The 13,097-nt window shown below is 31.7% G+C and overlaps 1 protein-coding gene across 2 annotated transcripts; it reads right to left on the bottom strand.

Moving 5' to 3' along the window:
- Positions 1-4,131: 4,131 nt before the first annotated feature.
- On the bottom strand, positions 4,132-12,118 carry LOC133668794 (uncharacterized). 2 transcript variants are annotated; one of them, XM_062088804.1, is made up of 4 exons: positions 11,897-12,118; positions 10,726-11,540; positions 5,420-6,503; positions 4,132-5,200 (listed from the first exon to the last, which is right to left on the bottom strand). In XM_062088804.1, exons 2-4 carry the CDS (start codon positions 10,801-10,803, stop codon positions 4,674-4,676), a joined length of 1,689 nt encoding a protein of 562 aa, XP_061944788.1. In that variant the 5' UTR covers positions 10,804-11,540; positions 11,897-12,118; the 3' UTR covers positions 4,132-4,673. The 2 variants fall into 2 exon arrangements, with proteins under 2 accessions (XP_061944788.1, XP_061944796.1); XM_062088812.1 differs by having other exon boundaries at positions 10,759-11,540.
- Positions 12,119-13,097: the final 979 nt, after the last annotated feature.

Here is a 13,097-nt window from a genome sequence, read left to right as displayed (position 1 = left end):
GTTATCTTAAACTCATGATCCAAGAACAATGCTTAATGAGTTAGCACAGATTAACTTGACTTATTTTTTATATTATTTTTTTAATTAAATAATGATGTTGTAGCTGTTGTAACCAGTTGAGATAATGAAACTGTGGTTTTAAATTCAAATTATTTGGTTGTTAATATGATGGCTACTAGAGATTTATATGATTATTAATTTCAAGACTCGTAGAATTAGTTGAGATGCGCACAAACTAGCTCGGATATCTATGATTAATTAAAATATATATATAATGCAACTATGAAAATTGAGGTGTGATTCAGGCAGTGACAACAGATGCTGCCAATGATGACTGCGATAAACTATTTTTTCATGGTTATGATCAGTTTCATGGATGATTCATTCTATTGATGCCAATTAAATTATAAAAAATAACACAACATACTATATGCCCTTGGTTTCTATCTTTTTTTCACTGTCGTTTTCTACCAGTATAAAATCACTTACATGTACTCTCAACTTGCCAGCGCGTTATCTCCACCTTCTCTTCTTCCTTTTTGCAAGCTTTTTTTCTTCATTTGATCACTAATATTGATGGTAGCTTTTTCATTCGCAGAAGTTCTCCTCCGTCAACATGATCACACAATCTTTTTGTTTATGCAACGACTCCCCAAGCTATTTTCCTGTCATTTTTGCATGCATCTATAGACTATTCCAGTAACATTTAACTCTCCTAGAAAGCAATGCTACTCCTAAACATTGTTGTGGCATCGTTTTGTTGATAATTAGTGAATACATGTTTTTTTAAAAAAAAAATTGGACGGATATATCATTCCATGTGCTATTTAGCTTTTTAAATATGATCAAAGAAACACTCAATCTACTTTAATTATATAAGTCTTTGCTCTTACAATGTCTCTGCATCATCAATATTTTTCATACAATTAATTATGTTTAGTCTAAGTTTTTATTCACTAGCACCACTGTTAGGTCCTCGTGTCAGTGTTTTTGGTATTGTGATAGCTTTTGTGGTTGTGATTTGAAAAAAATTATTTTATAAAAAGTACTTTTGGTTGAGGCTGGTTTGGTATTTAATTATATATATTTGGTTAAAACTGTGGTTGAAATTGAGGTTGAATAAAAAATAGTTTAATGTGTTTGGTTAAACATGCTTTTCAAATTGAGTTTATAAAATAACTAAAAAAGATATATATTAATATTAATGGTTTTAAATTTAAATGTTGTAGATTTAACTACTACTGTTATATCATTAAATAAATAATGCTTTATATCAAATATTTTTTATTATTTCATTAACTTATCTATAATTTCATTACGTATGAAATTCATCCGATAATAACTATAGTTTCCATGGTTTTTTTAACGTACAACAAAATCAGGTAAAATATCATCACAAACAAAATTGAAATTACGATCTCCTTATAATTTATATAGTGTCATTGAATAATATTAAATAATAGTTTTTCAAGTAAAACACGATTTTTTTTACCGGGCGCGGTCCAATGAACAATTAACAGTGAAGACACTGTTCACGTGAATAGTGACAAGTGAATTAATTCAACTGGGAACAATGCCACGTGAATTAATTCACCTGGCGCTGTTCACTTCTTCAAGTGAATAATACCGAGTGAATTAATTTACAGCAGGAAAACTGAAGCAAATTAATATTGCTTTCTGCTAACCAACATTTGAAACGTGAATTGTAGTAAGTTCCGCACACAGTAAATAATGTTTTGTATTTTACTAAACATGTTGCTTCTGCGTTTTGCTTCAAACGTAGAAGCAACCATGTAAATAAACGTGATCTGACTCTATTACATTTTTAATTTTTATTATTTATTTAATATTGGTTCATAATTGTAACACCATCAAACATGTTATTTGTTTTCAAGTTATTATTTTTATTTTATTTTATAAAAAAATATTTATTAAATTGATTGAACTAACCTAACAGCGAGAGATTCTTTTCTACTAACAAATTGAGATGAATTCAAATTTTAATGCATGCAATATTTTTTTTATTTTTATATACTCTAGTAAGTAATATATAAATTTATATAATATAATAAATTTTATTTTCATAAACTACTAAGATAAAATCTTTAAATATTTCATTCATTACTTATACAAATCAATTTATCTTAGGTGAACTACATTACTAATTTACTAATGCAACAATCATTAACAAATTAATAAAAATTTCGTCAATTATGTTTTTTCAATGTAATGTTCTATTATCAGTATCTTGAGACTAAAAAATTTCTTCTTTCCTAATTAAACTAACAATGACCAGAATGTCATGATTAATGGTAGAATTACTTGTAATAGGCTATTTATTACATTTAATATGACTTCCGAAAAAATGACCTATTTAATGTAAATAAGGTTCTTTAATCTGTTTCTATTCATTAATTCTTTTTTAATATGACATAATTATTAGAAATTTTATATTCTATATTTTTTCTTTGAATAAGATTTGAAATATTAACAAAACAATTAAATAACATGGGACGAGTTTAACTATTCATTTGAATATTAAATCATGTTGATATATTTTTAATTGTTTTATAACATATGTGTCTCATAGCTCAAGAAGTTAACAATTGTCTATTATAATGAGTATGAGTTGAGGTTGCTAGCTACTTCGAGTATCGAGAGCCAATATTATTATCTTTTATGCAATAAATTGCCTATTATTTTATTTTAAGAAAAAAAAATAGACAACAAGTCAATTATCCCTTATAAAAAAAAATACAATGTTAGGTTTACGGGTAGTGCTACTCAGGACCGTGTATATTTTTTTAATTTTATTATTTAATATTAAATATTTTATAAAATTTTATCATTTAATATTAGCATTAATATACTATATTTAATATCAACTGCTTAGGTCTAAAAAGTCTAATAAATTTACGTGAAATTAAGCTTTTCAACCAAGAATTAATATCCCTATCTATATAGATATTGATCGAATTAAAAAGAGATTTTGTTCATAAATGAAAACTGAACATAAAATACCCTTAATTATTTATGTTCATTGAAAACAACAGTCCACTTGGAGATCTCTTGGCACATTAATATGGTCATTCAAGACACGTATTTACATATAATAAAAGTCTATATATATAAAAAAGAATAATAATAAATCTTATAAATTGATAAAAACAAGTAACAACCTGATGATATGTAAGGTGTAATTATGACTTGTTACATAAATAAATAAAAAATAATTGCATTAAATGCTATTGGAGTTGGCAAACCCCTTTGGTGTATTTATTTTTCTTGTATCATTAAATTACTTTATTTTTGAATTTCTTCAACTCTAACCATTTAGCCATTCCTTTTCGTGTGAAAATGTAAAAGCACTTATAAAATTTTAGTTTTCCATACACTTAATTAACGTAACTTTCTTTTCTAAAATTTCTGTTGTGAATGAGAAATTTACATTTTTTAATTTTATTTTTTAAAAAAAAAAAGAAATTTCTTTCATGTAATTTCTATATTTTTTCAGTGATGTTCTTAAGATATCACATATAAAGTCATTAAACATTGCCCAGTTCATGATGTAGCTCAAGATTTAGTTAGAAGTTGGATGTGTTAATTTACATTGACTCAAAATAGACTCAAAATACTATTATTTCAAGATTTTTTTAAAAAAATAATAATATTGTTCTGATAATTTTAATTTAAAAAAAATAAAATCAAAACTTGACTGAACACAATTTGATTATCAATGATCACAGGTATGGCAAGCATATTACTGGATATCACAAGCTGCTAGAACAACATCCCTCGCACGATTTCCATGCTATTGCAAGGGTTGCCCACTTTACACATTGCAGCATGCAGAACTCTCTATCCATCATATTCACTTTCACCTAAGGTTTTATTATCCCTAAGTATATACAAAATAATAATCAATAATCCAATGGGCAAAATTTCTAAGCTAACAATGGATATCATGACCAAGGTGTATACATGTTGACTAAAATACGAACATTCACATGCTTGAACCAGAAGCAACAAGGGAACTACAACGAGATGGGGCTCGAAAAAACAATGACACAAAAATGCCTTGCCTCTGTGAACATAAAAGGATGAAAATGTGAAAAACAGTAACAAGAAAGGTGAATAAATGAATGCTACTACCTTTTCTTCTATCTGACATTCCTTGTAAATAAGCCTTGCATGCTACAAATCAAAACTGTTGTGGAGTTGCCAAGACCACAGCCATTTTCTTTTACATTTTCAACTAGAAAGAACTTTGGCTTTAGGCAAATAAAATAAAATTGCACAAGCTTATGCATCTCTTCCAAGCAACCCTGCTCAGTTGCTTTTTCTAAATGAATTTGTGATTCTGTTCCAGGAGGTAAAAACCTGCCCTTCAATGATAACTTCGTATATGTGCTTGCTCCTGCATGCACTTCTGTGTCCGAGATCATTTGCATTCACCACCCTTTCAAAAATCAGGCAGTTGAAGAATGCGCTTCACTACGAAACTGAGGCAGTTGCAGACTACACTGTCCAAGGAATAAGAAACATGCAGCTCGATAATCAAATAACCAACTCAAGGCCAAGATGCTGCAATACCTCTCCTCAGTGTGGTCCTATGGAGGGTCCATCACATTAGATGGTGCATGATAGGCAACCGTGTCCAATTGCCAAAATCATCAGTAAGGCATTACGTATGGCAGTGCATAAACATCAGCCATCTCAATCTGCAGAGCTTCTGACCACACCATTGGTGTCTCATCGACCCCTGATGACCCAACCTTGGGCTTCTTTGCTTGGGAATTGGTGCTCTGAAATAGCCATTCTTGATCCTCAAATTCTAACCACTCTTCCATTTTGGGTACTGTAAGCACCTCAGGCAGATACTTGGAATCTGGGTGGGGTTGTTTCCTAGGCACTTCAGCTATTTGATCAGTTTGTGCAGATGAATCCAAAGGTTTTGTTAAAGACTTCGTTAAAGAAATAGGTAGTGATTCAGTTGTTGAGGAGATGGATGGAGCTTGAGCTTCTATCAAACCATTTATCAGGTGTCCTTTATTACCCACCTTTTCGGTATAGACAGCCTCCTGTCTACCTTTTATAACTGCGGTGGAAATTTGGCATGTTCCCAACATTCTTCCATTCTCAGCTGATAGAGGCAAGGAAGAAGTAGGCCTTGGCAACTTATTAGGCTTAATATCATTAGCTGCAAAAGAAAACAAAAGGGAAGCAGAATGCATTAGCTGATAAAAAGCATGTGAAATTTGGATTATTTGCCTAACATAATGGACTAATCTCTGAACATTTCTGGTGAATCAATATCAAAACTTGAAAATCAACACCTTTAAGAATATGATAAATCCATCATATCTGGTTGAAAGAAACATTGGTTCACAGAATTTCAATAATAGTCATTTTGACTCACCATGCAAAAATCCATTCATGTCCGAGTCCTTTCGTTTCTTTATATTTACTTCTTCGACAGCACTTTTAGTGCTCTCCTTGAGAAGATGTGAGGTTTTTACAGTATGGTTACCTACAACGTCAGACATATTGCTTTCCTTCAATTTAACTGAATCTTTCTTCTTATGCTCACTTTTCTCCTTTGCTTTCTCCTTCTTTTTCTTGACCTTAACACTGACTTTATCCTTCTCTTTACCTTTTTTCTCTTTATCCTTCCGTCTATCCTTGTGTTTATAATCAGTTTCCTTTTGCTTGGTCTGATATTTCTCTTCCATCTTCTTCTCAATGTCTTTCTCCAGTGGTCTGAGCATTCCATCAATTCTAGCCAGAAATGTTCCAGAAAGGCTCTGAACACTTCCAGTAAATCTTGCCTCATCCCTGATTCCATGCCCATCCAACCTTGTATCATCATCTCGCTTGTTCTTTTCTTTTTCTTCAACCCAATTTCCAGAGGCCTTCACCACCAGTCTGACCATTCCCTCATCCCTTTTTGCATCTGTACCAGGTAACTTCTCAAAGAACTGGTTTCTGTCTTCAGCTCTGGCTCTCTTGCCCAGCTCATGGACAAATTTAGATTCCTTAGGTTGGTGAAACAAAGTGCTGTTTTGAATTAGCTTCTGACCGTTGTAACCTGATAATTGTCCAGCAAATTTTTTGTCATTAGGTACACTATTTTTATCCACATCAATTTCCTTCCCCTTCTGAGTGCACACCTCCCCACCATTACCATCAGATTTCTCTCCAAATTTCCAGCCATCCAAGGCTTTATCTCCATTGATATGCTTAGATTGCCGAGGAAGTTTCCCTTCACCTGAGGCTTTATCTCCACCATTGTCAAGCTTAGCTTGCCCCGGAAGTCTCTTTTCATCTGAGGCACTACTTTTTTCCTTATCCTTATCTCTGTCCTTTTTCTCTCTATGCTTTTCCTTTTTGTTTTTCTTATCCCTATGCTTTTCTTCGCTCCTATCTTTCTCCCTCTTTTCTATATCTTCTCTTTTTTCTCTATCTTTCTTCTCCTTCTTGTGCTTCTTTTCTTTGTCCTTCTCCTGAAATTTTCAGAAAGCAATAATAAATAATTCAACTCAAGAGAATCAGAGACAGTGTGTTCACTGATTACGCCGGAGTCCGTTACATAGGCATATCACATAAATATATATTCATCTGTTTCACTACCCAAAATATGAATTCAAAATGCAAATAAGACAAATCAAAACTTTTATGCAGAAACCCGCCCTAAGCATTATCCATGAGAGAAGCAGAATGCCTGGTAACTCTGTGTGCCTAAATTTATCAGTTGCCAACTTCATCATGCTAAAAAGAATTACAAGAAATGAGGTCAGAGACGTGAAAGAGATGAGAAACACCCATTACAGAACATTTCCACGTCAAACATAATCTAGACAAACATTTCCTTCTGCTAAGACCTCTACAAAGAGGGAGCCGGGGAAAGGGCCCTTTATGAATTCGACTAAGTTCAAAATTCTAATCATCATATCCACACCTAAAATAGAACCCTACCCTCCCAGGCAAAGAAATTTCCATCCTTTTCACAATGCTCAGAAAGTAGCTTAAATATAAAGTTATAATGCCATCTTCCATTTCTTTCTGGACACTGAAAGCCTGAAACCATTCCATGAAATGATATAATTACAATCCCAAATATAAAAACTCATGAAGAACATGATTATGACATACTTATAAAATGAACAGAATCCCTAATATTTGAAGCAAAGCCCACTCATCTGCATTCTAGCCCCAATATCTGCAACCTCACATGCCTGAACAGGTATTGCAGAGATAAAAAAATCTACATGCACCCAAATAACAGAGCTAAAATAGGAAGATCATAAAACTTGGTGGGATATAAATGGCCACGGAGCCAAATATGAGCAAGAAAATAAACTACTTCATTTTTGGAGTAGCATCATACTGATATGGAAATATAAAAAGGAGTCCCATCATCCATCCCCTGGAAAATCTACAAGAAAAACAAGGTAAACATTCCACCTGTTCATCCATCAAAAGCAAATCTAAGGAGCATCATTGCAAGAGACAGATCTCCACATCTGACTTGCGATGCATATAAATACTAGCATTTACTTGGAGACTTATAAAGTGCTGAAATTGAAGTTCTTGATGCACTCAGCAGACTATGCATCTCCAAAACAGAGTTATGGATGTTAAAAAAAAACATAAAATGGCATATACAGTTTTTTTTCTTCCAATTTTGCAAGCCCGTGTTGTTTTTTTTAACCTTAAAACTTGACAAAGTAAAAGAGGCCACCTAAATGGACACAAATTCACTAGCAGGCTCACAAACCTCATCTCCCTAATTTTCAGTAGAAATTGTAGATACATACAATCAATCCACTGCTTACACATGCGATTCACTAAAATAGGAATAGCAGAAAACCAAAGATTTACTCAAGAACTCAAACAACAAGAGCTAACTAGTTAACAATCATATTCAGAATCCCTTATTTAAGGCAGGTTGATTCATCACATTTCCAGGGTGAATAGATGCAAGCAACAAGCAGGCACTAAAGAAACATTTTAATTTGAGCCAGCACAAGTAGGTGTATGTTCTGATCTCATATTTACTTCTTGGTTCCAGCTTGCAAGAATCTTTATTATTATTATTATTATTATTATTATTATTATAAACATGCAATTACTGGTTCCTCCTCCATATAGGACTAACAGAGAAATGGCTTAAACCAAGGACTTACCCATGAACTAAAACACCAATAGCAAAATAGTAAGCAACCATTCTCCAAAATCTCCATTTAAGACACATTGCCCATCTCCACACACCTTGGAACAAACAAACATATCTAATAATTGAATTTTAGTTAAAAAGTTCTTGAAAAACTGCTAGTACTTTATCTTATAATCCATTTATTAATCTGTGTATCGTGAAAGGACAATCTACTTTCAATAATCAGACCATAATTAAACAGAAATGTTGAAAGCCTATTTAAGCTAAAGTACTGGACCAGGTAATACCATCCTACTCAGTGTGAATTTCCTAAACCATAACAATAAGATTTCATATTACACATATCTCATCAGGAAAATCGAAATAGCATATGAGATTACGATTTAAGAATCAAATATGTATTGATTTCTCTACCTCCACAAGTTTTCTTTAATGGCAGTTTAACACTCTATAGAGCAAATACCGCATAAGTTAAAAAGCAAAATTCCATACATTAAGTTAAGATAGATGTTATAAGTCTTCAATCCCAGAAGGCTCTCAGCACAATGGACCTTGAAAATGAATTTTCAGAAAATTTTAGACGTTAAACTTGTGAACTTTCAATCCTGTTTCTCATTTTTGTGCAGGATTAAGGCAGACAGATGTTATAGAGCAGGAACACAATGTTTCATAGAAACTTCAATCCCGTGAAGGATCTCAGCTGAAAAGAATTTTAAGGAATTATAGACGTGAAACTCATTTAACTTTTCTATCCTGTCAGATACTTTTGTACAAGATGCACCCAACATCTTGGTGAGGCAAGAACATCAATGTTCCATTGAGGCTTAAGGGAAATAAAGGGCAAATCCAGGTGTGCTAAACCACATAAATCCAAGAGTTCTCATTTACTGCTTTCATTAGAAATAAGAAGTCATTAGATATTTACAATGCTGTGAAACCCTAAACATAACAAACAGTGTGGTTTCCAATTGAAAAGTTGGAAATGCTAATATTACAGCTGTCACATACTTGAACATTTAAACATTTATATCTCAATTTTCTCCTCATTTTTCCTGTTCTTTTTTTGAATAATGAGTAGGGAGTCGTATCCATTTTCATTTTTTGGGGGTACTCCTTCGACTCTGTTTGCATTGGTTTTGGGTAGTCTGTTCAACCTGTCCTCCCTCTCCTCCATTACTACAGGACCTAGTATCTTAGTTATCCTATCCCTTTATTATTCTATCCCTCTCCTCCATTACTACAGGACCTAGTATCTTAGATATCCTATCCCTTTATTATTCTCTGAATAAAAACAGCTTGAACATCACATTTTGAAATGTAAATTACAGAATGCTTTATGACTTGCCCTTTCTTTTCCATAAAAGGGTCCTGCTCTAATTATTTCATGCTAGTTTCTCAGTAGGTATTAAATTCAATCAAAAAATTACAACACATTCCAACTTACACAGAATTCTTTTTCATGCCATTTGATATTCCACACCCTGAAACCATTTATCCATCTAAACCTAAAAAGGAACGTGTGATTTGAATTCCTGACCATAACAAGTGTACAGCAAATCTAATCTCATAAGCAACCATAACCAAATAAGATTTTACAAGCAACCAGCATTGCAAATTGAGCTGGTTATTTAACAAGATACAAAATCGGTCAACTCAATAATAAAAAAATGGCACTTATAATTCTCGTTCATTCAAATTAATGACACAGAGCCAATAATAAAGGCTTTCAATTAATCAGGGCTCTACAAGGTTAGAGCATCTCATTGTAGATATAATTTCCTGACTCATGGAAGCCAATCATCTGATGACAAATACAAAGGTCACTTTCTAAGTTTTGACTTTTTTGAGAACAAAGCTTCCTTCACTGCACTATATTGAAGAGCTTTCTATAATTTTGGAACTCAGTTTTATAGTCTTCTTGTAAATTATAAGCTCATCTGAGCTAATAATACAAAAACAAAAATTCTCGTAGAAAACATCACAAGAATCTAGGATGAAATTCATGCATGGACAAAATTACCAGCACTTAAAAGTTTCTGTAAATACCATAATCAGGATGCATAATACTTCAATAACATAAAGGAGAAGGCAATAGCCAGACAGATATTAAAGAATAACAAATACAAACATGAATCGATCAATTAATAAGAAGCCTGTAACCACAACTATGTATAGGAGGAACAGAAAATGCCACTGTCATTTCATCCACCATGATCATTTGGCATCCAACAGCATAACGCTTTGTACATACAACGAAGATCTTATCTTTGTTTAAGCAAAGCCTGCGAACATGAATGTGCTTCATTTGGAAAGGAGTACTTTTTCTGTATCCTCAGGTAAAACTATTACATGATAAGTCTAAGAGTGAATGAATTTAAGACAAGACAGCAAAGAGTTCCAGGAAGTATTTACTACCGATGGAGAAACAAATTGGTTGCCATTGGAATTGGTTCAATTAAATGCGAATCAGAAAAGAATTCGTTTTGATTGCTCTAATAAATATCATGCCAAATATGCAATGTCATTCAATAAAAGGCAAGTGTATGAACCTTTTCTAGTAGGTCAACATCATCACTTCTAACCTTCTTTTCATATCCTGGTGGTGGAAATGGAAAGCAACGCGACATTGAACAGAATCCCAAAACACAAAACAGTGACGCCTTTCACCAAAGAAAATGATCGAATTACTTTCCAAAAGCACTGTTCTGAAAAGGGAATGGACCAGTAACTATGCTCCTGTCCATACACCATGTCCCCACATTCATTACCAGGTTCAACACTTCCCCATGAAGTTGTATATCACATCCAACAGCCACGAGTTCCAAATCCACCAAAATCCCCTTCAATAACAAAGCTCAAACTAATCCACTCGATCAAATCTTCTAGTATATTACGCTCTACTGCAATAATTCTACAAAAACTCAGTTGCAAAAGTAACCTTGAAATGTTTTCCTTCTTGATGAACAACTTTACTCAAATTATGTTAAACCTCAAGGTCTCTAGAGAAATGAAATTGTCCACTGAAATCCGATCTTCAGCGTTGCCTTCTGTGGCAATAAAGAACCATAACCTCCTTACCCTTGAAAGGAAACCCTAACGCACAAATCATTCCCAAGTTCAAGATCAAGCATAAAACAGCCAAAAACCCAGAAACCTTTACCCTCCAATACAACAAAAAAAAGTAATTCTTGATCACTTCCAGACAATCCTAAATGCGCAATCCTCTTCCATGCCCAAAAACAAGCAATGCTCAACAATACCACTCCATGCAATTTCAAATTAACGATAGGCAATAATTGTGTAATCCACAACTCCAACCACTTGAAAGACAGCTCATTCCCTGACTTGCTCTTGAATCAAAACCCTAATCAGTCCAAAATCAAGAAATTCAATAAGTTCCCAGTTATGATCCAGCAAACCCTACAAAAATACAAACTTTGCAACAAGCACATAAAATCCACTTCTCAAACCCCAAAAAAAACCTTGAATTCAGCTCTAAGAAAACCCCGAAAGAAACAAAGAAACTTGTAGAATAAATGAAGAATAAAGGGAATATGAGAGAAGCCCTTTTCTTTTTAATACCTAATCAGAAATGGGTATCAATCAAAAGCCAAAAAGAAAGCTTGATTCAAAGAGTAAACTTGAAGAAAACTACTCATACACAATTTAGACAAAAAAGAAAAAAAAAAGTTGTCTGAAATCAATATATCTATCTATTACCTTGTCCGCTACAACAAACAGAACATTATTGTAGAGGAACAAGATCTTTCGCTTTCTTTATAGAATTTCGTGAACAGAAACAATGAAAGAATTTGATCTTTTTTCGTGTTTCTGTCTTGGTTTTTTCTCTGTTTCTGCTACTGTTGTTGCTCTCTTCTAATAGAGAAAGAGGGGTTTCCTTTTATTTCTTTTGTTTGTCTACGGAAGTTACACGCAAGAACGAAAAGGAAGAAGAAAAATTAGTAATCATTGAGATATGAGATTATAGGTATTTGAAGACATAATTCTTAAAAAATTGGAATTAATTTTTCATTTAAATTATATTTGAGAATTTATTAATTTTTTTAATATATTAATTAATTATGAGAGTGTATTTTAGATATCATATAGTAATATATTTAATTTTAATTGAAGTAAGTTGTTCTGGGAATGCTTTTATTGTTGAACAAAGAATATATATATATATATATATATATATATATATATATATATATATATATATATGTTATAAAAAAATTTCCTTACGAAAACAAATGAATTTTATAAACTTAAGAATAAATGAAAATAAAACTTTAAAAAGTATAGCCAATAATAATATATAATTAAGTTTAATACATAAATATTTATTTTATTTATATTTGCTTAGAAATTGGATATCTAAAATGTAAATTATCTAAAATATTGTTTCTTTGATTAGGAAGATCGATATCTCCATAATTATCATAATGATTATGAAAAGATTAGAGTAATAATTTCAGTTTGTTTTTGTTTCAAACTATAAGTATTGCCACTTTTATCCTTTTAAATTTGTTATATATATATATATATATATATATATATATATATATATATGATAACATGAGGTAATTATTTAAGTTAAAAATAATAATGTCATGTTTCTTATTATGAAAGTTACAAAATAAATTATATAATATTTATTGTTCTTTAAAATATTTATTTGGTTAATGCAATTTTAATCCAAAAAAATTATCATGGTTTTATTACTTATGCAAAGTTCAGAACTAGGGCTAAAGTCACTAGCTTGAAATAATAATAAAAAATATGTTATTTTAAGATTATTTAAAAAAATAAAATGATATTATTTGTTAAAAAATATTAAATTAGATTTTGATAAGATTGATTTGGTAAAGAATCCACTTTATATATAACTTTTATCCATTATAATTTAAAATTTAATTTG

Source organism: Populus nigra, chromosome 1, assembly GCF_951802175.1.
Source record: "Populus nigra chromosome 1, ddPopNigr1.1, whole genome shotgun sequence".
Lineage (NCBI taxonomy): Eukaryota > Viridiplantae > Streptophyta > Magnoliopsida > Malpighiales > Salicaceae > Populus > Populus nigra.
The sequence above is the reverse complement of the archived record's forward strand: the minus strand, read 5'-3'. Positions and strand labels throughout refer to the sequence as shown.

Excerpts from the sequence above, each read along its gene's own strand:
- LOC133668794 (XM_062088804.1), bottom strand. The coding sequence starts at position 10,803 with ATGTCGCGTTGCTTTCCATTTCCACCACCAGGATATGAAAAGAAGGTT. Across the intron at positions 6,504-10,725 it reads ATGTTGACCTACTAGAAAAG|GAGAAGGACAAAGAAAAGAA; the intron begins GTTCATACACTT and ends TGAAAATTTCAG. Across the intron at positions 5,201-5,419 it reads CATGAATGGATTTTTGCATG|CTAATGATATTAAGCCTAAT; the intron begins GTGAGTCAAAAT and ends TTTCTTTTGCAG.